We start from the raw sequence: 26703 nt of genomic DNA, 5'->3' as shown, positions 1-26703 counted from the left end.
ACCCATTCGTGTTGCTCTTCTAATGCGAAAATGGCCAGATGAGTATTGGACGACGAAATTCTGGCCTGCATCGCCATGCTATCTGGCTAAATGGCCATGCTAGAAGATAAGAAGAAGGCGGCAAACAGTTGCGACAGAACCCTGACGACGAGACGAGTCTCTGCAGCTGCGCACAAGTGCAGGCATTGCAAGCTTTCCTTGTTTCATCCGGCCAAGCTGTGCCATGCAGAGGTAGTGCTACGTTAGGCGCATGTTAGCAAAATGCAAATGAAAACGCATCCCTGCTCCACGGAAGTGACGGCCGTTCGGCCTTCAGAACGGCCAACTTAGGGCACACACAACGAGGAGCCGGCGCTCGCCTACGTATGAAAGCGAGCTTAAGTTGTATACAATCCTTCATTGATTGATTGATTGATATGTGGGGTTTAACGTCCCAAAACCACCATTTGATTATGAGAGACGCCGTAGTGGAGGACTCCGGAAATTTTGACCACCTGGGGTTCTTTAACGTGCAACCAAATCTGAGCACACGGGCCTACAACATTTCCGCCTCCATCGAAAATGCAGCCGCCGCAGCCGGGAATCGAACCCGTGACCTGCGGGTCAGTAGCCGAGTACCTTAGCCACTAGAACACCACGGCGGGGCAATCCTTCATTGCATTCCTGTCTTCATGATGTATGTCATACGGCCCTTCATACATGCATGACATGCATTTCGAGCCACAGCCACGAATCACGATCGACACGACATGAAGGCAACCAGTGCCTCCATAAGAGTGTCGCTGCCATCTCCCACCGAGTGGTAATAAGCCGAAGGTTCACCAACACATTCTTGAACCAGAGATGAAGTAAGTGCAGGTCTATTGATTTATCTATAAAAACAAAAGCGAAGAGTAAATCGAAGCACGTCGTTCTGAATAAATCACCGTGTTTCACATATAGAATCAATAGTCCTAATGGCTGAGGTTCATGACATCATCACGGCTATAAAATTGAATTTTAGGTCGTCAAGCTTACAGCGTAACGGATCATATACGTACCAATGCGAGATGACAAGATCGTTCTTAAACAATGTACCCGCAGGACTACATACTGTATAGAGTCTCAATTAGGTCCTGGTTAAATGCTGGCCATGTCCAGGAAAGTGTGGACGATAAATGTACGGTTTGCTGACTATATCACTTTTAGAGGGATTTGAGAGTTTGTATGAACGACCTTTTGGAAGTCACTTAACGAGGAGACCAGCATCAAATAACCATGGTGCCCCAGCGAGAAGCCGCATGACATCACGGGAAAGAAAATGCGACGGTTTGTTGCACATAAGAAAAACTACAAGTATAAAAACTAATGTCTGTCCCTGGAGAGTGAGCACATATGTACTCTAACCGTGTTGGAAAATACTTGCATTATAGGCAATAAGAGAATCCCAGGCAAGCGATGTGTAAGATCAGTCCATTACGAAAATTCTTAATAGTCAACAAACGAAGCTTTGGTTTCTGAATATATTTAAAGGGTTTCTTGCACTTTAATCAATATCCATATGTGTTGCAGATTACGTATACCGTGACGGACGCCATAGTCTGCGGTCATCCGACTGACCCTTCTGCTATGTCCTCGCAGTAAGTTTTTAAGTGCTGGGTATCCATCTGGCAATCTCAGGCTTCGTCTATATATATTCCGTTCAATCAATATCGACAATATTAGTTTACAAAAAAAGTGTGCACAAGATTGGTAATACTTAAGGAGCCCAAAAGTTAAAAACCGCCAGGGAGGGCTGCCATACATGGTGTGAACGAAAAGGGAAAATATACATCATTCAGTGGGTACAGTATCTTCGGTGATACATCTGACAGTTATATGCAGTATATACAGTATATGCGGATTCTACCTTACAGCATATGCAACTGGACTCAACGAAGGAGAGACCGCAGTGTTCATTTCGCATCGACATGGCCAACAGCACTTTTCCCGATGCCTGCCACTGCTAGGAGACGCTACAACGCATATTCTGCGACTCTCCGGTATATATTAGGTTCAGAGACCCTGACTGGCGTCCTTTGTGGCGCACCTTGACAGCAATATCACGTACCACGCAAAAGCGAAGGACTGCGACGGACTGTGTGCTGTGTTATGCTCTGTCTGTCTGTCTCACCTTCCTTTCCATCTCTTAACTCTTCATCCCATTGATATGTGTATAGCGTGGGAAACTCAATTATGTTCCTAAGCTGGTTAACCTATCCACCTTTCCTCGCGGCTAACCTCCCTACCTTCCTTCTCGGTTCTCTTCCTGATAAAGGCGCGAGAGAAGGTCGGAATTCGGTCGAAGCCCCAAAAAAGATGGCACGGCCGACACATGCACACACACGCACAGGCAGGCACACAGCACGTGGCAGCAGACACCTGACCTATATGGCGGCACAGCGCCCGCGCAACCACCGCTGTTGCGCACGGTTGCTGCTGCTGCTCCGGCAGTCGCAGTAGACGCCCGCCAGACGCAGACAGACAGCTGCTGCCCGCTTTGCCGTTGATCGTGGGCGTCGAAGGAGAGGGTACGATAGGACAGAGGGGGAATGTTACGCACTCAATGCGTACAAGTGCCGTCGCATGCACAGGCCGCCGAACATTAGCGACGGCAGCAGGAAAAGCATCGCCAACGCGTATACAATATCCGACAGGAATATATATATATTTGCGGCCTCAACACAGATAAACACATGTGCAGTGTGCAAAGCGGCAGTCGCCGCGACGTGTCTGCTGCAAGTCCTTTTTTTTTTTTTGAATGTCCTACTCGTCTATGTCTCTGCATGTAGCCTAAGCGCAGCACGCGTGAATATGTGTGTATGCGTGTGCCTGCGTGCTCGAACATACACAAGAGCCCGGAAGGCGGCGGCTGTATGCGCAAAGCGGCGTCAAAACAGGCGCGTCATGACGGCGAGCGGTATGTATGACGTGTACGTTGCGATAAACGCTCCAGCGTATGCGAGAAGAGCGTGCATCACACGCGCACAACGAAAGTGAATATCTCTGTCAGTGGATGTTTCTATATCGGTATACACTTCAGCGAGTGATTTGCAGAGTCGATGTGCCACATTCATATCGATTCGCGCATAACCAAGAGAGCTAACTGATCAAATACGAGTTGTAGGGTGGGCAAATCGTGTATCCTTCATTAAAGATTTGACACAACATTGACCCCCTGCTAATGAGTTTAGCGCAAGTTTACAGGAGAGCGAACGTAGTCAAATAAAATTTAGGAACTGCATGATATAACGTTATCGCAGGACGTTAGGCAGCACATTATTATGACACATGGCGAGTTATTTAAGTATCTAGCTGTTCGGGATATATAATTTGTAAGGACTATCGGGGTTACCAATTCTGATATGGTTCCTGTAAAACCCAGTGGACCGGTTTGAAATGTACAGCGTTGTATCTATATGCACAAAAGTGACCTTCAGATGCGTTATAAACGCATGGATAAAAGCGACTGCATTCGTGCGCATAAAAATCCATCGTGTTGCACTTTTTATAGGATGCTAATTAGTAAAAAAAGCAAACCCTGAGATATTTTTTATAAAATATATATATACCAATGATCCGAATCACGAGTCTCGCGTCATTGGTCCAAAAGCTGGCAATATTCCTGCTTTATTACACACTAGCCTGGCGTTGTTCAACAATATACACCCACAAGTACTCGATCTAGGCTCCAAATGTTCGCTTGTAGAGATCCCTGAGATCTCCAGCGTATACGTATGGACAACAATGCAGGTGCCCGACTATAAGTGAGAATACAGCGAGTAGTAAGTAGAAATTATCGCCTTCTGACGCTTCCACTAACATAGCCTAAGAGACACAAAGATAGAAGAGCACTTTAGACGATTAATCAACTTGCCCTGTATATAGAGTGCATGTAATGTTTCTTAAGGACACCACAGAGAGTGAGAAAGAGGAAACACTACAAGGTGAAAGAAAAATTTTCGATTGGCTACACAGTCCTCCAATGAAAGAGGAGAATAGACTGGCACGACACTATCAAGTAACATGAAAAGCACGTAATACTACCTCTACGCAGAGTACTACCTCTATACCTCCACAGGAGTAGGTGTAAGCCTGCGACGTGAACAGCAGGGAGGCGGGGGGAGGGCGATTATAAATGAAAAGAAGAGAAAAGTGAGCCCCGTAACTGTCTCTCAGGGGGAAGTCACCTCAACAGTAGCTCACGAGAGATAAGGGTAGAGAAGGGAATAAAAGGATATGATTAAAATGTAGAGAGATAGAGGGGGGAAGGAGAGAGCGAGGCTCAGGGATAGGGAGCGACGGAAGTAGGGATAAGACAGGAAAGATGGACACGGTTGCAGGAGTTCGAGGACGGGGCACCACTGGCGAGAGCTCTTGCCGGCGACAGGAGATGGCGTAGGGCGAATACAGTCGGCCAGAGCTGCGCTGTCGTTGGAGATCGCGAGGGCACAACCGGTCGGCACGGAATCCAGCGAGCGAGTCTGAACAGCAGGGATTGCATGCGTGTATCTGTTTCTGTTTCCATCTTACCCTTTGTGTAGTCAGTTCACTTTCCAGTGGCGGGTATCGAACCAAACAATCGCTCCAGTTGAGCTCTATACCTTGCCTTTCCCCGGACGCTTGATTGACACTGTAATTCCACTTCTCTACCATGTCCGCAACTTGTTCAGCACTTCCATACGAAGGCGATGGTAACGCGGGAACAACTCCGCTATGTATGAAACCGAAGTGCTGTAACCTTTAGTTCCACCCTTTCTCGCTTCCTCTCGACTCAAATACTAATTTCAAAGCGAGATTACGCTTTGATTGGTCCCTATAGACGGGCTATAGCATACTCCTGAAAGTTCGCCTGCTCTCTGCATATATTGTTTTTGACGCTTAATAATTTAAATCATAGAGTGCTCTTCATGAGACGAAATTACTGGAAGCGAAGTTGAGTAATAAACTGAGCTGTGATCAAAGAAAGAAAGAAAGAATGAAAGAGAGAGAGAGAGAGAGGAAGAAAGGAAGGAAGAAAGAAAGAAAGACAGACAGAAAGGAAAGAAAGAAAGAAAGCTCACAAGGTCATTTAATGAAGTCTAATGCAGCACAGGACCGCTTCCATTTTCTGTGCTGGATGCATTGGCGTAAATCAAGGGAGCTAGGGAGGCTCCTGACTACTCTCGTGTTCAAGCTGGAGGGGGAAACGCTCCTTGCAAATGTCTCCCACTGGGGATTTATTTCTTAAAAGCCAAGTACTCGAATCACTTGAGAGTTTACTATCATGCAGGCAATATTTTCTGCTTCAATACCTGTTTATCTTGTAGTGTCTAGGCATGTCTCCTATAACCCTCATGTGCGTGAGGCTTTCGATATCGCAACTGCTTTTCGAGCACTTTCAGGGAATACCCAACCAAACAATTATTGCAATCACACGAGCTGGAAACCATGCTGCTTTTCTAAAAGCTCATTTCAAAACACACACGCATAAATGCCGGTTCTGACTCTCCTGTTGGTCAGGCTGGAGGGGGAGACACTGCTTGAAAATGTCTCCCACTAGGTATTTATCTGTTAAAAACCATATATTTGAATCACGTGAGAGTTATGTATTGTGCAAGCAACATTTATTTGCTTGAATACCTGCTAATTGCGTATGTAAAGCCTAGGCCTGCATTGAATAGACCTGATGTGCGTGGCGCTACTGAATTTGCAGCTGCTACTGGACCACTTTCAGGGATGACTCAACAGAACAATTAATGCAATTGCGCGAGCTAGGAAACCATGCTCGTTTTGAAAAAAAGGTGATTTCAAAGCGCGCGCACACACACACACACACACACACACACACACACACACATATATATATATATATATATATATATATATATATATATATATATATATATATATATATATATATATATATATATATATATATATAGCGAGCATACATATGCCCATTTATAAGCACCTGATACACCCATTCCCTGATGTAGCCATATATGGATAATTTTGTCAGTTCATATATGGCATTGTTTTCATAAATAATAAAACTAAACTTTATGTAGACAAAATTTTAAAAATTGACAGGCATGGCAAGATGTGCGTCCTCCTGGTGATTTTTCTGAATTTACGAAAGTGGCTGGCTGATATCGATTCTCTACTTAGCTAACACACATTTTCTATTGTGTTCCAAAGGGACTCGTACGTATACGACAGCGTCCTCCACTCAACTGCACAGCAATCTGCGCTGCCCTCCGCAGGAGGTTTGGATTGTTTGAACTGCGGCCGCTCGTGTCTGCTCTGTGTCACCGCTCGACGTGTGTTACTCCGTATCCTGTGGCCCCTTTGCAAACGCCTTATATTGCTGCCTGGTCTTGTCGGTTCCCGTAAGACGCTGCCCACTATCCTGCAACATTTGCGCGTTTGAGTTTAGCAGCTTCATTTTTTGAATAGCACAGAAACTCAGGAGAAAAAAAAAAACCTTGAACAGGACGTTTCACTGCAGCCAACATTATGACAACCGGGCTTGTCTTTGCCAAGGCAGCAACTGGTTCCCTTGGCAGCATGCGGGGGTACGCCTTCATCACTAAACTCCAACATTGGGACAGTGTGATGAAGGAGGAATCAAATAAACAGGTTGGACAGGCGGCCACTATCACTAGCAAAACGTCTGGGTCCACGGCCAACACAAACTCTTCCAAATATTGCTGCATGCGAACTATAGTACAGTTTTTAGAAGAGTCGGGAATATCAGAAATATACTGGTTCACAATAACAATCACTGCCGCATTGAGATACCTCAGCTCACGTCTTTCGCGTTGCCTATTGTCTTTCAGGACAGCCGTTTTTAAAGGGCAGGCGAGTGACAGTTGTGTGATTGCATTATATGAAAGACTGAGATGAAACTCTAGTGCAAAGTGCAAACGTTTCTTGTGAGTCTTGTGTGTTAACATTGTTGCCGTTTATACATAGTTCATCACGCGAGAACACTCCTTCTAAAATTAGACTTTCATGCGTGACGTTTACAGTACTCTAGTGTTATTCATAAGCTCGTGACACAAATTATCATGTATATAAGAGGAGTAGCTGGAGCCATGTATACGCACCAACCTCTCCCTAAACAGATTCTACAACAACAACAGAAAAGGCGCACATATACATTCCACTTTCTCCCAACATTGCCGCAATGCCATGAAGGAGAAATAAAAGTGTACGCATACACGGCGTTAAGGAAATCAACTGGCGCCTTCAAAAACACAAATGCCGAAACTTTGGCTCCAGTCAATACCACCGTTAAGGGAATTTCCATCTCTTCAGGTTATCGTGTTCCCCTGAACTTAGTATGTCTTTTTTTATAACTCAGTAATAAACACAACATAGCTCTCTCTAGCATTCACAGAATTGTACATGTTATGAGCCTTAGCGAGTGCCCCAGCAATACATGAGTGTTTTCACCCAGTGGCATAGGAGCATGCAGGCGTCATGTTTAGTCAAATGTTTTGGAAACTGCAGAGCGGGTCTGATATCTGCTCTTTGGCTTCAATACATCACTTGGGTCGCAATTTATTATGCCACAAGATAAGTCGCAAGAAAGGAACAACTAAGCCATTCCATGTTCTTTCCCAAGTCCATCTTCATTTCCGTCTATACCTATTTCCCACAACTTATTAGTGTAGTCACAATTGCTTTGAATACAAACCCCTGAGCAGTTACGGCGGTAATGGCTGAAGACGAAACCTTTTACTCCCTGCTTGACGTTGCTCTGCTTTGGACTCACTTCGTCATGGCCCGATAAAAATAGTCAGGCTCACGTGGTCACAGTGTCGTGTGTGACTTCTTGTTTCGCTTAAAGCTGATGGTGAACGGGCAGTCATTTCCAAGAACATTTTCGTACTTTGCTATAATGCCTTAGTTTGCTCACCCTTGAAACTTGAGTGTGAGAGCAGCACGCTTGCTATTGAATTCCAACATGTTTCATTTATTAGGACGAAGAGCTGATCATCACCAAGAGAAAAATAAAAAGCGAAGCAAGAACAAGAACAAAGAAATGCTCTACTACACCGCTCCCTCATGAAACAATCAGCACAGTAAGATGTTAGAGTGTCATAATACAATATATACAAACCTTCAGTAGGGTCGAACAAGCTGTACACTCAAAAGAATAAGGAGAACCAGTCTGTTGAGTTCCGTCACGCCACTGTAATGCAAACAGATTAATGATGGAGGAAAAGGGGCATGCACAGAGCGGACAATAGTCTACGAGTACAGCGATGCAGACACGTTCCAAGGGCAGTGCATGAGAAGGTGCTAGAGGGCACTATGTCCTTGCGTATGCACCACGTGCATTCGCTGGTGAATGGGCACAGTTTGAATAGCAGGCTACAGGTCGGCGACATTCTCAGCAAGGTGCTCAGGTAACAAAGATCTCACGAGTTCTTGACACCGTTTTCCTTTCTCCCGGTTCCCGCACACGCATGCACTTGCGAGCCATGGAACTTGAAGCCAACCACGTACATATAAATCGCAAGGCAGATTTTTAAAGCGTGGAGGAAGAACATTCTCTGACGGAGGCAGATGAGGGGAATCTGTGTGACAACAAGAGGCGCCACGGAGCTACTGGAATGTCTAAGGACAAAAAAAAAAATGTCCCTCTGTGATGTCAGGCGTCGCATAATGGATGTAACTATAGTGCTCTAAGACAAAGCCAGGATGAACCACTGACGTTAATGGGCGCAGATGTCGCAGCCTCGTGCGTGGCCGTCGTTTTACTTGAGCATCCGGAGCATTCTTATATATATATAGCCAAAACACACGTGAGCATTACATGAATTCATGTCTGAGTCATGCTGTTTGCGTATAATCTAAAACACCGAAGGCACGCCAACGGAACAGCTGCAGAGGCTTGGTCACCGAAGGGCTTGTAACGATGATACACTCACCTCGTACGCGCACGCATATCAAATCAGCGCGTCCAGTTACCGGTCCGGCACATCACATAACTGTTGCCATAACGTGCACGGAACATTATTCGAAACACCCAAGCGAATGATTGAGAAGTACGAACTCCTCTTGTCTATACTCGCGTTTTAATGCCCGACCCTCCTTGCCGGAACCAATCTATATTCTCTTACGATACGCACGACCACGTAAATATAATGTGTCCCTTGCTAGCTATGTACCTTTAAGAAACCTCGATTGGAGCACAATCAAGTCTTCACAAATCAAGCCCTCATTTCGGAATGCTGAGGACTTAGATGGCATGAACTGCGCACGCCTGTTTTTATAACAAAAACTTGCAATACACAGAATGCTAAGTGCTATAATATGAATTTCGGAAGATGGTCTTAGTTGTTGAATAAAGCATTGTGCAATACGATTTGTGCAATAAAACACTGGGCACCAGTGTATGTTCTGTTGATGCACACTTTTAATTGTGACCTGTCACCATGAGTGCTGCGCCGGTGACTTCTTATATTACACACGACCTGCACATGCAACGCTCTTTTTTTCTTTCGTATAAAGCAGGCGATTAAATACGTGTACCAAACAAAGAAGCAACGATGTCACATGAAATCCCAGATTATTAACTGACATGTTTGCGACTACGTTTGCGCCTCAAAACTTCGAAACGCAAAGACATTCTCTTCAAGATTGCCGATTCTTCCTTGTTCTAATGAATGCGTTGAGTTGAAAGTTTCGTGGTATGTGCACATGAATGGCAGAAATACAGGACGGTGTCGTCTCTTCCTCTGTCCTTGTCTTTATATTTGCGCCGTTTTTACTACCCAAACACAGTACGGATAACAATAATTAATATCAACCAGATTCAACACCGAATCGGTTTTTCTCCGTACTACCTTCCGCCCCACCGCGGTGGTCTAGTGGCTAAGGTAATCGGCTGCTGACCCGCAGGTCGCGGGATCGAATCCCGGTTGCGGCGGCTGCATTTTCGATGGAAACGGAAATGTTGTAGACCCGTGTGCTCAGATTTGGGTGCACATTAAAGAACCCCAGGTGGTCGAAATTTCCGCAGCCCTCCACTACGGCGTCTCTCATAATTATATGGTGGTTTTGGGACGTTAAACCCCACGTATCAATCAATCAATCCGTACTACCTTCCGACGGTTCAACTTGTTGTAAGCCACACATATCGTTCACCGGGCGTATTAGTTCACTTTAGTAGGACTGGGTTCCTGGGCGATTCAAAGTATCAGCGCATCTGAGTTTATAGTTGACGCCGTGTGTCTGTTCCTTCCTCTTGTGACACCGTTATTTTACACACCACTAATCTAAGTATTAGTTCACAATTTTATAATGGTGTAAAATATTACCAGAATACTTAAAAAGTATTGTGCCAAACAAAACCATTTTCACGCACAAAGCATGCAGCATGTCTCAAAGGCATAACTAAAGCGCGAGGTGATTGATAGTCATCTGCAATATATCAAATAAGGCATGTTTATCTGCACCCGAGAACATTGTAGATGCATCTGCAACTGAAAACATCATAAGAAGATGTGAGCATGGAAAGTGTAAAGGTCAGTGAATTCCCATGAACGACGCTTGAACGTAGCAGTCGATTACAGTGAGTGGACGTGAATGGACGCGGGTGTGAATGCTAAGGGTGACTATGGTAAGAAGAAATAGAAGCTTTGGAAGACATAAGGTCTGTGTTCGCGCAGGGTCGTTAGCAAAGCCTCAGTTCGCAGAGTATCTATGGAGATATAATACCAACGACCCGGTAAAATGCAGAGAATTCAGCAAAACTAAACAGCCTTAACGTCAACCGTGATCCCTGGTTTTTATTAACAAAACAGAGTAATTATACATAACTAATATATTACGCAGGTGGATAAGTTATTCAAACAAGACCATTACGCTTAGACAAACTTTTCACTTCCTAATAGCTGCCTCCAGTTTGTGCAGCCCGCGTTGTTGAAAGAGAAACGCTATTCTCGCTGGCATGCAGTGCTATAATACACATTTATGTGACACATGCAGCGCCACCCTAATCGGTATAGACACGGTGCACTAAAGACGAAGGCATGCCTTTCACAAAGGCATGACAACGGCATGAACTTTGAACACAGCTTTCACATAGACTCGGAGCACAAAAGACGGAGACATGACTTCGACAAAGGCATGACAAAGGCATGATCTTTGAACCCAGCTTTTGCTACGAAAAACTACCTCAGAACAAGAAGGTGAATGCTCGTTAGAATTCTTGTGCAAATACGTTCTAAAATTATCAAGGACTTCCAGTCAAAATACTCGCAACGCATTTTCACAAACTAAAGCAATAGTATGGTAAACAACTCTGACAGTAAATGTTGCTTGCAGCCAAGAAGCTTTTTTGTTGTTGTTTTCCTGTTGTTAGTGGCGCATACCCACTGTGGGGGATTGGCCAAGAATCGAGTGGCTTTTCTTTCTCCGAGCAATTACGGAATAGCGTAAAAGAGTCCACTCCTGGGTCAGTTGATGATGATGATGATGATGATGATGATCCTTGACACTCTGGCGCACACCCACAAAGGGGGATCGGCCAAGAACCGGGCGGCAGGATCTTAACTAAAAGGCTAATGGTTTTTCAAAGAAAACGTAATTTTGGGCTAAAAATATAGAAAGGAAAGCCGAAAATCGAAAAAGGAGTATATCTGAGCAGGGAGCGATGCAGGCCATCAGATGCGATTTGAGACAGAGGTAATGGTGGGTCTATATATATATATATATATATATATATATATATATATATATATATATATATATATATAGGCAGATTAACATGGCAATCGCTTTGTTTCAATTATCTATTCAAATACCGCAGAGCAGACGTCCCTGTGGCTATAACCGAGTTTAATGCTGCCAAACGACAAAATTACTGCCACATTTAATTCTAATCCCAATTTTTCAAGTGGAGCTACCAGGTATCTTTTCCGCTGATGAGAATACCGGCGACAGAACAAAAAGAAGTGATCTATCGTTTCCATTTTTTGGCAAGTCTGACATAAAGGTGACGCCTTTAGACCAACTTTATGCAAATAATAATTCAGTTGAGGAATTCTGCAACGCAATCTTGTAAAAGTAACTTCCAAGTGCCGTGTTGCACACCACTGTCTATTCCAGCGGCATCTTAGATGTGCGAAATCTCGATATTTATCCAATGAGTAGCAGTCGTATTCACGCAAACAGAGGTTTCTAAACCTTATTGCTGTCGCGTAAGCCGTATCAGGCAAAATCGGGATAATGGGACCGCTAAGAGATACTGTGGCTAGTGCATCCGCCATCTCATTGAGATATATGCCACGATGACCTGGTACCCATAAGAGCTGCAGTTTTTTCAAGTTTGTCGGTATGAGTTGTCGAAACATGTGCATAAGTGTTAAGTTGGCTCCTGAAGACAGAGCAGCACATACTGAAAAAGAATCTGTAATTACAACTGCTTCCGATTCGCCCAAAGGAAGTTTCCGTAGTGCCAGTACAATAGTTAATAATTCTGCCATGAATATTGGTGTGTAATCTGGGAGTCTAACCGAAAAGGACCAGTCAAGGGAACGTGAGAAGATACCTGCCCCAGCCTTTTCATTTGATACGGATGCATCGGTCGCAATTATGTTGTTCAAGTTCAAATGCGCCAAGTAATCCTGCAGCCGATCATTTAAATATTGAAATGGCATTTGCTTTGCGTTAGAGGGATAAATATTCTCAAATTCTATCTTAAGATCTAAGTTAACGTCTCTTGTTGTGAAAATATGTTTTATTTTGACGTTCAGTGGTTCTAGCAGCGCTTGAACGAACAAGATCTGTGGGCAGTGGAATCGTGACCACCAAGTTTCAAAAAATAAACTTGGTTCTTTAATAAAAGCATAAAATGATGCTCTCTGGGGCACAGTGTATAGTTTTAAAAATGTTTGGATAGTAAGCATTTTGAATCTATTTAACAATGACGGTAGACGCGCTTCCATGTATAGCGCGTTGTTAGCAACAAACTTGGGCAGTCCAAGGCACAGTCGTAAGGCCTCCCTTTCTAATAGTATTAGCGGTCTCATTTTATATGTCGCACTGCCCGAAAATAAGACGCAGCCGAATTCCATGATAGGACGAATGTACATTTTATAGACCATTACCAATGTATTTCTTCGCAACCCCCTTTTTATGTTGCTGAGCTTGCGTTAGTCATAACTGGCATGCGCGTGTCCTGCATGGTCTTCTTCCTTGCGGTCGTCGGTTTCATTTCGCGCTAGTAGGTCTCGGCCGGTTACGTAAAGAATAGTCACAGAGACACCGAAAAAAAAAAACTGTCAGAGATCTGCTCGACCATCACCAACACCACATATACATTGAGGCTACTCAAGGCCATGAATTCCATGGCCTCAATACAGCCAATTGCAGTAACGTGTAGTAAGTATGGTATAGCCTGGTGTTAAAACAATGTCTGCTAAACTTAAGGAAAAGGAAGTGTGCAACCATATACGACGAGTTCCATAATCTTAAGTGTTTTCGGGTCACTGAGAATACGACTTTAGCATTCAGGGGTCCTCAGATATATTTAAAGAGCAGTAGAAACTACACGGAGCCTTATCCGCAAAACAATTGCATCAGCACAAGAACCTGAGATGTACCAGCACAAGGACAATCATCATGCCTCTCTTTATGGCGTCTTAATGGTTAGGCGTGTTCACAGTCTCAAATATAGAGCAACTTCATTAATATAAATGCAGATCGGTAACTTCTAGGGCGGAGCTTACGTTAAACCGAAGCCTTCTTGTTTTTTGTTGTAATTGTTTATTTTTAATTTTCAGGTGAAGTTGTTACCACTGTGCTGGAATTTTAACTGTGTATTTGCGACGATTACTGTGAAAATAAAGAAACGGAATATGGTAGCCAGCTAAACGTCCTCCTAACCGATCGTGAGTCGGTCATGCAAGAAAAACGACGTGGCGGTAGATGGGAGCACGATAAATTGCCGCATCAACCCCGAATCACCTTTATCTAAAACTTGCAAACAATAATGTAGTGGAAACAATAATAAGATGACCATGCAAAAAATTAAAACAGAAATAGATGCACTAACACCAAGGAAGACATTTCACGCTTTTAGGGGCGAGGCTCTTTAAAGCGGCGCCCGTTCGTCCCTCGTCGTAGTCATAGTGCGTAACCAGTCTTAGGCATTGACCTGCAAGGTGGTGCCGGTGGGAGATTTCTCGTTTGCGTTGTTGAACAATAAAAAATTCGCAGCGTGCGCGTTCACTAAAAGCCGAATTCTCCTGTCTCTCATTCCCCATTAGCAGCCATTGGCATGTACATTGAGCACAATCTGACAAGAAAGGGCTGCTAGGTTATACTCGCTGGGCGTAACTTCCTTGGTTTTAGAAAGGTTTGGCGAGCGTTGGGCCGCTGTGCCATCAATACAGTGAACTAGTATATACCATCAACTCGAGGTGGTTAAAGGTGAGAAGTAGACACGAGAGAAGTAGTGCAAGCCGTAAGAAAGTGTGCGTGTGCCACCTCTAGTTTAGTCCTTGGAATGTCCGCTGGATGGCGGTGCTTCTATATGCGGAATATATGATGAAAAGATGCGAGATGGTGGTACTTGGAGTGTTGCCTAGATGGACGAACGGACACACAGACAGATGCATGGACGGACGCACGGATGGCTGCACGGACGGATGGACGCATCGAAGGACGCACGGATGGACGTGCGTATGTATTTGTACCTGTCCAGTCAACGGAGCTAGATGTGCAGCTATAGATGAAGGTTTCAAGTGATGAGCGAATGAACATGGCGTGAGACAGGCATGATCTTGTCGACATGTTGACTAAAAAAAAAAACGTACCCTGCTCGATGACTTTTCTTAACAGTGTGCCTTTGCTACACGTGCATATGCCGTAGCTTGTCTTCATGTTTTTTTTTATTTCCACTTCTTTGGTATAGCTTATTGCTTTTATAGGGTTTCACCGCTTCAGCCTTTATAAAATAGCCTTCATGCTTTCGATAAAGATTTGTATACTTACATGGATGTGTTTTAATTTCTGATTAGAGCAGTTAGCATCCCTCTCTCTCGCCTTCTCTTGCGGTTGTTGCCTGGAATTCGTAGTTCTCCGAGCGCAGCGATATTCTGTGAAATGCGGGCAGTCACACATGCCACCATCAGTGACATGAAATGAAAGTTAGACAGATAGTTGAGGTTTGCCAGTCTAGACTAACATCATTTCTCTCGGGTTATTGCGGGCGTGCATTGTGCCGTGACCCACCACCGGATTCTCTCGCATCCGCGGAGTACACATGTGGAACTGTCACATGCGATATTCTGCGAGTATACAAACGCCTGCACAGGGTGAATAGTGGCCTGCACAGGATTACACGTACTACTGCAAACCGTGCTAGAAAAGAAAAGAGCAAGTGTTCCTTCTTGCAATGATCACTGCGTCAATTTTGCTAGATATACACTCGATGTCACGTAATACCATATAATCAAAGAAAGCAGGAATGGTACGCAACTTATCTGAAGTTTTGCCGTAAAGGAACTATACTGGCCGTTCTAAAGGCCGTCAGCAGATCCTAATACAGGACTAAGGCGACTGATACTGCTTCTATCAATATACATTCCTCCACTCCCAACGACGTACAAAGGCCCTGAGGGAAATGCTGTGGCTTTTGGGCCTTCCTGTCAAGATGTAGTCACAGTCATCAGACTGTTCATCGTACATATACTGTGAGCATTCACCACTCCCTCCTCAGGGACGGCGATTATCAAGTGACACGACATAGAAAGATGAGAGAACATGCTGTTTATGTCGGTTTCCAGCTGAAGTTAGACACCGAAAATTCCTGCTGAAGTTAGACACCGAAAGTAGCTATGCAAAATAACGAGATAGTTGAGCAATTAAAAGCTCTCATTTCATGCACGAACGCTAGCATAGGCGAGTTCGGTAAGAACAAGATGGCCATGGGGGTTAAGCAGACATTCAAGATTTCTAAGCAGCATAATAACGCTAAGGAATGAGCCAAAGTACAAAGTAAAATGTGCCGCCATGAAAACGCCGGGTGCTCACGCTATTTACCTGCAACTATCTGCCTGTAACGAAAGTTATTAAACGAGGAGGGGGCACAGCAGTTTGCCACATGATAATAAACAATCTATTCGCAATGCATTATCAAAATGGCACCAGCATTTGCAAAAAAAGAAAAAAATCCAGAGCTTGAACAAAGCAAAAAGATCGATCAAATAAAATGACCTCACGTCTTCACAGAGAAGCTGTATAGCTTAAAGCTTGATTCTGTGGGAAAGGCTGTCTGGACGCTTTACCTGGAGAGTGGAACCACAGTGGTATGTACCGACCACAAACATTAAATAAGGTACCAAATTCCATTGTTAAGAATAGCGCCTTGAGAATAACTCGAGATAAAGAGAATAACTTGACCAAGAATGTTGTGAGAATACAACCTTTGTTTTGGAAACGATGGCGGCTGCAGACATTTTAACAAACAGTAATATTTCTAGCTGTAGAATGATTTGTGGGGCCATTTTTATTTGAGTGACGCAAGCTGAATGCATATAAATGAATAATCTGAATGGCTACATATAAAGGTACCCATATAAAGCCATGTTTAAGCTTATACGAATGCTTCTAAATATATACAGCCATATGTAGATGATTGCCATATATGGCTATATATAGCAACTTCCATATATCGATATATCAAAGATTAGGTATATCAGGCTGTATAAGGCCTATATATGGCCACATAAGGAATTGTGCATATCAGGCTATATAGGCCCCATATATGGGGCATTCGTAAGCCTGATATGCCTAATTCTTGATGTAGTCATATATGGAGTTTTACATATAGGTCTATATATGGGATATTCGTAGGGAGATGAATAACCAAAATGTCACGAGCATTTGCAAAAAGAGAAACAGAAATCCAGAGCTTGAACAAAGCAGAAAGATCGATCAAATGTTATGAAATAAAATGACTTGACGTTTTCAAAAAGAAGCTGTATACCTTAAAGCTTTATTCTGTGGTAAAGGCTGGCTGGACGCTTTACCTGTACATGGAGCCTTACAGCTTACCCTTTCTCCTGCCTAGTTAATGTAGAGTTAGTGTCTAAATACCATAATGCAATTTCCTTCCTCGGCACACAAGTGGGAATTCAGTAACAGAAATTTTCATCAAGCTATAAAGAAACAACAGGAATTTGCCCACTCCCGAGAGTAGATGTATTACTAAAGTATGTTCAAGCATTTATGTCCACGCTTCAACATAATTCCAAGTGAAAATGTTAGCCACTGCATGCACGCTATGCTAAAACAGCATGCCTCGAAGCAAATGCAAAAAAAGGAAAACAGCGACAAAAAGTTTGTGTGCTCTAAATTTAGCTTGTATAGTAATGCCTTTGGAAGCCATGGCTCTATACACTAATGTCAGCTGCAGTATGAGCCCCCTAAACTTGGAACGTACAGGAAAATACGAAGAGTTTATGAAATGGTGAACCTCACGTGCCTTAATGTCATCAAAGAACACTAAGGCCTAGTTCTGCGAAATTGAAGAAATGCATGTTCGAGTATACGGAAAGCTCCTCACACGAAACCTTTAAAGCAGCTATTTGGTCTATGGCGTGAACTACGTCATTCAGTCTTAGTCCACATTGATAAATAACGTAGGAGATCGCAAGTGCAAATAGTTTCTTGATAGAACAGTATTAGTTAAAACAGATTGCTGCCAATCTGATGCTTTACTGCATATGGCCATTAAACAAGGCATAAAATGGGATACTCAGATGGCCATAGTCAGCCACTCCTGACTTCACTAATCAACTCAAGTACATTTGCAGGATGGTTTGATGAGAGCGGATGCATTCTTTGTCGGCGAGTGCTATGAGCCAAGAGAAATATCTTCATCGCGTTAAATTTCACTGCCCGCAGGATACAGATGCAAAATTAAAATTAATAAAAACACACCGCCTTATCGGGTTCTTCAGCTCTGCAGTATCCCACGAAGACAACATTTGGAATGGCTAAAATGAAGGCACGACTCACGCTGAAAGGGTCGCTGCCGCAAGATGTGGTTATGTTACTGTGAATAGCACCGAAGTACAGGCGAACGCGTCGTCAACTATATTAGCCAGGAATTCATGTCCTAAAGTGCAGTTAGGTGCTACTCCTGTTGCTGATGCAGCATAGAACTTCGCATTTATTGCGTGTGCCTCACATTCGAGATAATGCTACACTTTAACCATGCACATTTTCACAATTTAGAAATGGAAAGCTAGCTACGTTAAAACCTGGAGTCTTCAGGCACAACATTCTGTTCGAATACAAAAAGCGAACTTTTTTAAAAGTTTGCTACATATACTCGCTCGCCTTTTCTATAACCCTACTAACTCGTCTACAAAGCCTATTTATTCAGGAGTCCCCAAAGGTTCTATGCTAGGCGCTCTCTTATTATTGCTTTATATTAATGCCCTCCTTTTGCACACCCCTATGAAGATACGCATTTTCGCAGATGACGCCTTCCTATATCATACTGCTACAACTCCGCCGGATCGTGCCACTCTCAGCGTTCTTTCTCTCACTTTTGCAGCTGTTCCAAATCTTGTCGAACGAATAGTAACCTCTCTAAGACCATGAGTACGTCATTTACCCGACGTTATTGGTCCTTGAATTTTGACTATGGTTTTACCAATGTTATAGCTTGCGGTGCAAGGTGTTAGAATTCAAAGACCTAGGTATGACACAATTCGTATCGGTGTAAACATGTTCAACTCACATGCAGCAATGCCCTTAAGAGATTAGGTAACTTACACCGTCTTGGCCCTCGAAAGACCGAAATACTTACATACAAAACTCTCACACGTCTCATTCACGAATATGGTTGCGTGAAGTGCACCCCCCCCCCACACACACACACACGGAATGCGACACAATAAACGGTAATCTGTTCCAAAAAGATATTTGCGTTGTGTATGCAAAAATATGAGAGGAATTTTTCTTCGTCAAATTTCCTTCCCAAGAAAAGTGTCACTACACTTACGAAGCATCGCCATGTTGAATGCCTAAAATTTCTTTACATTCTTATCAATTCTCCCCGCCTCGACACTCTAAACAGCCATCTTAAGTTGTCTAGACTTTTACCTACGAGCAGCGACCACGCATTGCAATTTTTTTTTACCCGCACTCGCATGTTGAAACATAGCTTTTTTCTCAGCAACTATATATAAGCCTGGAATTTGTTGCCCAGAAGTGTCCGTTCCTTACTACTTAAAGAATTTCTGGAAGCCTGTTGATTTCAACTTGCCGACGAACAGGCGAAGCATGCCTAACAGTGTTCGAAGAGCTTTGAGGATTGACCATACACTGAGTTGCTATAACAGGTACTCTACGATCTATATTGTCTGCTTGCAAGTTTTCCAGAGGCGCTAGGTGACCGTCTCATACAGTGGACGGTCTATACAGCGGAACGTGATGCGCTTGAATTTCTGCGCCCACCACTGTAGAAGGCAGCAGTGTAGCTGAAGTTCGCCCGTACCCTTTTATATGTTCTTTTTTGTCTATCTCCCTATCTTTTCATCCCTCATTCCCCTTCTCGCAGCGTAAAATAGCAAACCGGCCGCACGTACGGTTCACCTTTCTGACTTTCATTCTTCCTCCTCCTCTTCTGGAAGCCTGTTCATGAGTGTTCATTGGTTGTCCTTTTATTCTTTTCCTACTCCTGCGATAGCCTCATTGAGGCCGCAGTGTACCTAAAAATAAATAAACATTACATTATTTGATATAGCATAAATGATGTCGATAACTATATGCTTATCATAACCTCATTTGTGGCTATAGCAATGGAAACAGCGGCTGGTGTCACACATCGTTTTATTCTAATATTCTGATAACTGAAACTTGGAACAGGAAGCAAATTTACTGTGTGTTCCCTCAATGACCTTGTCCACACTTAGGGCTGCATTTCCCAAAACTAAAGCGAATTTCATCTTTGATTTTATTTTACTGCTACATACTGCAACATTAAGATGCTTTTCGCCGAAATGAGGTATGCCAAAAATAAACCACAAAAAAAATCAGAAAGGAAGTGGTGACTGAAGCTATTAAGCAATATATGAGCCTGCGAGTTGGAAGGCATGCAACTCATGACCACCATAACGAATTCATCAATGGTAATTTTCGAGTGTCAGGGGAAGACCATTGCATGTTTAAATGGATAGAGGAAAAGAAACTGTACCTGAACTCGTCAGTCCCGGCATAGGAGGGTGTTCGGCTTAGAATTCAGACAGCGCATGCCACTTGCGGGAAAATTTCGACTGCACTTTGTTACTGTAAAAACACACATGCATGGTCTATCACAGAGTCCGGGCTCGAAGAGAAAAGAAACGCAGGGTAGCATGACAAGTATATTAATGGTGATTGTGATGAAAAACGACAAGTTTTCCAGCTGCATGGTCGGCTTCGAGGTGGCTAGAAAAGGGTACAGCCCACTTATTCTTGTCCTCCACGCATGGCACATGCCCGTTTGGGAAGACTGGCCGAGTAGGAGGTGAACTCTTTCCATAATTACAGTATTATGTTATTGTTCAACCCACTAGTTAATATTTGTAACCAGTTTCTGATTTGAAGTATCAATCACTATGAATGAAAAATGTTATGCCCACAGAATTAAAAACAGGAGATGCTTTTATACGCAGTCATATAGCCCTGAACAGCAAAAAAAAAAAAACATCCTTGTGGTTGTACCCAGGAGCAGTGGCCCCAAACGCAAGAAGATGTTCTAACAGTTCCAGGCCGAACTTTCAGGAGGTGGTACTAGTATACACTTCCACAATGCATTGAAGCGGCGGTAAATATTAAAAAATGACAAATAGTTTCGTCCTGATTACAAACAAAAAACACAAAGGGGAATTCAGTTAACCTGATTTATGGAAATAAAACTTGAGGGAGGTAGCACGGCAACAAACTTTCGTGATGGCAACTTTCATCATCCCTGAACTAGCCATATCACTGTGCCGGGGAAATAAAAGGTGTTTGTAATCCAGAGAAGTAGTCAATGCTGGGTCAGATAAACTTTGCCCGACTGTACATGAGTGAAATCGTGCCACCGTGTTGCGTGCTGTTAAGGGGAAAACATATTATCGGCGCGGAGAGCGACATTTTCGCAAGAGTCAGCCATTCCATTGTAAAATAAACCTGTAGACTTGCGAGGTCATTTTAGTAAAATGCAACACCTCCGCATTCACAAGGGATGGTTCAGTGCTCTCCTATCGTTGAGTACGAAGTACTCGAAATCGTTAAACATTTTTTCTAAACACAGTACTGATTTATACATGCTCACTTTTAGCGGGACAGCTCTCATCGTTTTTCGTCAGGTTACTTCATAAATAAGCCAGGATATATATGGGACGGCTTTATGCTCTCCCATGGTAAAGTACCTATTACTCTAAATCGTTACCCACTTTTCCCCAACAGACGGTTTACAGCTGAATACCAAGTACTCAAAATCGTTAAACATTTTTCTAAACACCCAGATTAAATTAATACACTTAAGATGAGGAGGAACTAGTAATTGAAAAGTAGTTTCAATATAGGCGTGTCACCAGATGTGGAAAGAGAACAGCAATCAAAGAATGAGTCGGTGAAAATATACTAAAATCGAGGTACCTATAGCCTGCCCAAAGCTAATACAATTGCCATGAATTTAGCAAGAAAGACAGGAATAAAATCATGTAATCGTAAGGGTTGACCAGTCAAACTCAGGCCAAAATATTTCGATGCCTGGTTTTTCATTCGACAGCGAGGCGTCCGTTGCCATAACCACATTGGTTAGCAGAGTATAGATGCTTCTGCAGCAACAATTTAAAACGCTGAAAGGTAATGGTTTGGCGGGATTCAGAAAAATATCGTGGTAAACGATTTCTGATTGAGATGAGGAGTTTTGGGTCCAAAAACCACCATATGATTATGAGAGACGCCCTAGTGGAGGGCTCCGAAAATTTCGACCACCTGGGGTTCTGTAACGTGCACCCAAATCTGAGCACACGGGCCTACAACATTTCCGCCTCCATCGGAAATTCAGCCGCCGCAGCATGTGGTAAACGATTTCTACGGACTCATGATCTGTAATAAGAAGCAAATCATGAATCCATATATTTAGTGGATCAAGTAATCACTAAACAAGTATAACTTGTGGTTTATGAAATCTGGGCCAGGGCAACGTGCAGAGAAGAAAACAAGTATAAATTGCAAAAAAATTATTTAGTCACGGCGAAATGTTGCTTCGTATGTTATTAAAATATTCTGCACCGTAAGAATGTTAAAGCGGCATAAGGAGAGGTGTTCGCGTTTCTAAGTACATCACTGCATTTGCGACACTATATATATATATATATATATATATATATATATATATATATATATATATATATATATATATATATATATATATATATATATATATATATATATGGGAAGTTATTAGACCCAATGTAATGTAAATATTGTTAGGTTTTATACGAGATACTATTGGTCAGCTGCCCGCTCGTAATAAGTTCATCTGCTCCGTGACGCCACACAGGCTCATAAAAGGGCGTTCCACACTCGCTGCTATGGCTACAGATGACGCTGTCTGACATTCCCACGTTTAAATTCACATATAAACTCAATAAAGTGGCTGGGGAGATAGCCGCCATGCTCAGTGGCTAGGGCATAGAACGCATTATTCGAAGGTCGTGGGTTCGTTTCCTGCTCACGGAAAGTTATTTTTCCCCCACTTTTCTTTCTTCTTATTTACGTTACATTGGTTCAAGTCACTTCCCCTATACATTCCTTGGCGTTATATATATATATATATATATATATATATATATATATATATATATATATATATATATATATATAAGGAGTCGTGAATACTCCAGCGATATATATATTGATTGCGGCACCAATATATACATTTCATCACGGATAAATTTCGAGTAAGAAAATTAACAGCAAAAAAAAAAATACGGCATTGCTATTTCGCCAAACGAAAGGTCGTGCATATGGCGGTTTTGTATTCGCGCATGTGGAATCGATGTTCGCGTATGTCATTGTGTGCGCGAATGAGGAAAATGCCGTTTGTGTGTGCGTGTGTGTTTTGCACTTGAGAAGCATTAGGAAGGTGCCGGCCTGGTTTGCAGATGTTTTTATTGTCAATGAAACGTTCCGTTTAGCTCAGTCTGCTTTCCTTTCTATAAGGTCACTTCGATATGACGCACATTTACGCAAATCGTCGAACAATGTCGCCGCACCGATGGCTCGACAAGGAGACTTTCCGACACGTGGGCGGTAGTCACATTTCTATATATAGCTGCACGGCACCTCGTCACTTCACATGTCCACCTGCCCCATGTCTTTTTGGCCATATATATAAAATTTAGAGTACCTTTTCTTTTTTCACTGGAATAAACGCTGAGAGGGCCAGCGATTACCTAAGCGTGATAAATTAATAGGCAAACGCCTTCGAAAATTTCCTTAATTAGTTTCCCTTTGGTAGAAGGTACCTGTTGGTCTAAACCCCGTACGTCGTTTAACTAAAACAAAACTTTTGCCTGTGTACGAAATACGCAATCTTTTGTACCTCCAAAACACTATAGACGACTTTACATAAGACACACTGGCGCCGCCCCATTGGGATGGTAAAAGAATATTTTTTTTATTCTTATACATCGCAACGTCAATTAATAACGTCATCAAACGTCGAAAGCCCCAACCCGACAGTTCTTATGCGCGTGCGTCCCACGTAGCCTAGTTCATTTAGTTGTTAATTAAGCAAAACTGCGAGCACATACAGTGCATTATGAATGCACCGAAACCTACGTATAAAGTGGTCAATACACATTCACGCTTGAGCACCAAATATTTGGTAGCGACCTGACACAGAGGACGCGTCAGAAAGTCGGTTCATGGCTGAGCCAGTTTAAGCGACGCAGGCCAAACTGCGTGTTTTTTATTGGTTTGTTTTTTCTTGTCGATAACTGTTGCTTGTCAGAATGGTGCAATCAAGCCTCGCGGCTTCGCTGAGTTCGCTGCGGCATCGGACGAGTGTCTGATTTACGGCGCTCACCGAGAAATACCAGCAGCCCTGCCTTACAACCAGCACAAGTAGCAGCCACCGGCTACACAAATAATTGATGACTCGCGGAAGTAGCGCCATGAGCATACGCCAGGCACGCTGGCAATCCGTGGTACGATCCCAGAAGTCATGGCAGCAGCACGTTGAAGGCGCAGATGGACCTATCATCATTGTCATCGTCTGCAGCGCACCACATCTTCAAAAAAAAAAAACGGTGACGCTGACCTTTCGCATTTCTTTTTTCCAGGAGAAGTGACGGTAATCGCCACACATATATACAAATGCTGCTGGCGCCCTTCTGCATAAAAAGGCATGAACGCAACTAACGGAGACACGAGCGATAGGTCAACTGAGCACCCTAAATATACACCAGAGCGAACTCTGGTGCTAGTGTCTATGGGAGCTGCAACACACGGTGCTTCAGCGAGCATGGGAGTGATGGGTAGTACACGGATTTGTCTAATCTTCGTACTTCTGGCTCCGTGTGTGTTCGTGTGGCTTGCAGCTGTTTTCGCACTAAACAAAAATCAGCAAATGGTCAACAGTCGCACTTCACCACCTTATTCTTTTAGACATACCATTTCAAATCAGTTCACGAAGTTCAAAAGGTTTCATGAGGCAAAACCGAAAGCATCAATATAGGAAGGCACAAGTGCGATTCGCTGCCCGCAAGTACGAAGACTAGACAAATCCGTGTACTACCCATCATTCCCATGGTCGCTGAACGATCGCAGCGCCATAATCCCCTCTATAGGTAATTTTGGGAAACTTTATATGTTCCCGCGATTGCTTCAAGCCATATTCAAATGAACGGCCAATTAGCGAAGGCATGAAATATACAGGAACAAAGGATGTGTGTAGGTGACTATGGCGGTAAAAGAGGCACTTTCGCTGATAGTATCATAATCCTATGTTACGCGGTACGTTGATTCCAGCATAATAAACGCAGATATCTTAGAAGATATCAATGTCACCGACATACTGCCTGATCAGGCTTCTCCGCAATCATACAAACGTCCAGTGAGATGCGTTATTGAATGTAGGATAATCTGCGCGTACGTTTTACAGCTCGCGTGGATCATATGTGGTTTGTACAAAATATGACACTGTTAGCACCTATAGGCTGATAACTGCAGGACAATGTGATAGTCCCAAAAGACTATACGGAGATCATATGTGTGCACTGGAAACGCGTGCAGTGGGGCCTGAGGAGTGGCAAATATTTGGACAGATATGTAGGAGACGCAATTTACGTTCACCTCGTAATGTTTTCATACTCTCCAGATACTGTAATAAGTTGCGAGTCACAGCGACATTATGACCAGCCATGGGTTAAGTGCTGTGCAAAGCGCGCGAAAATGTTGAGGTCACAAAAAACGGCGCACGACTTCAAAAAAAAAAAAAAAAAGCTGAGCGGCTTCAGCGTAATTTTTTCTAGTCACCTCCAGAGTGCCAAATTGAGCTAACAGTATTTTACGCCAAACTTTGAAACAATTCGAAACAGATTAGGGAGGCGCGTGGCATCCTTCGGAAGTAAGATAATAATAATAAAAAAAAGTCAACGTGTCAGCCCTCCGCTATCGCAATCGAGTGAGCCTGGTCACAGATATCGCGCTGAGAGTGCGACAAGATTAGTCCGTTAGTCGAGGCCAACCGAACGAAGGGCAGGCAACCTGCCCAACCCGCGCGTGCCCTCAATAACCCGATCGCTAGAGGCACATCCTAGAGCGGACTCGAAATCGGGGACACTCAGCTCACTAGCACATTTTATTTGCTCAGTCTAATTGTTTTTGCATCGACTAGCACCAGCAAAAGAATGGCCGAACTCTACTGGAACCCCACGACGCTTCTTCCCCCCAGCGACGAAGCGGCGAAGCAGCGCGCGCGCCTCGTTCGGTACACGTGGAACGTTAGATCGTGCACCTCGGAGGACACGAATATGGGTCGCGCACTCTTGTGCAAAACAAGGGACCAACATAACAAAAGCGAGGAGAAAACGCGTTGTCGAGGACACTTTCGGGTTTGGCAAACAGTGCCGGTCGCGATAAGAGAGAAACGGGGTGACGGACTCACCTGCAAAGTTGCACGGCTCCGAGTGGTGCTGCGGCCTCCGCCCTCGTCGCCCACTGCGTTGCAGCGACGGCAGCCGCGTGCAAAGCATACCATACCCCTTGCTCACAGAAGCGCACAGAACACACTGCACAGCGCCGGCAACGACGAGACGCCGTCGGCACACAGCACTGCACACGCCACGGTGTGCCCTCGCTGTTCGGCGGGACCAGGGCCGCGTGGCGCGCGCGCCCCTCTGTCGACTCCCGGCGGCGGCCAACGGCTCCTGCGGCGGAGCGAAAGGGTTGCGCGCCTTCGGCCTCTCCGTCGAGCTTTGCAATCCCATGGCGCGCAAAAAACAGGCCCCCGCCGCGGCGCGGGCGAGCCACCGCAGCCGTCTGCTAGGCCTAACCGTTCAAACTAAGCTCCTCTCTCTCTCTAGCCCTTGCCTCTTTCTCCCTCATGGCGGCGGAGGTACGCCGCCGTGGCGCGAGTCCGGGGAGGGGAACCCAAACAGGCTTTTTCGCCAATGAACGGCG

General features: G+C 43.9%; 1 protein-coding gene across 2 annotated transcripts in view; it reads right to left on the bottom strand.

The window, feature by feature from the left end:
• The window catches only part of LOC142814319 (uncharacterized), a 130047-nt gene extending 103388 nt beyond the window's left edge, over positions 1–26659 (bottom strand). For both annotated transcript variants that reach the window (XM_075892987.1, XM_075892986.1), the window contains exon 1: positions 26189–26659. In XM_075892987.1, the coding sequence (XP_075749102.1) occupies positions 26189–26510 (322 nt within the window). In that variant the 5' untranslated portion in view covers positions 26511–26659. The remainder of the gene's footprint in view (positions 1–26188) is intronic.
• Between the last annotated feature and the right edge of the window lie 44 nt (positions 26660–26703).

This window comes from Rhipicephalus microplus, chromosome 4 (genome assembly GCF_043290135.1).
Source record: "Rhipicephalus microplus isolate Deutch F79 chromosome 4, USDA_Rmic, whole genome shotgun sequence".
Taxonomy (NCBI): domain Eukaryota; kingdom Metazoa; phylum Arthropoda; class Arachnida; order Ixodida; family Ixodidae; genus Rhipicephalus; species Rhipicephalus microplus.
Note: the sequence above shows the minus strand (reverse complement) of the source record. Positions and strands in the feature narration are given on the sequence as shown.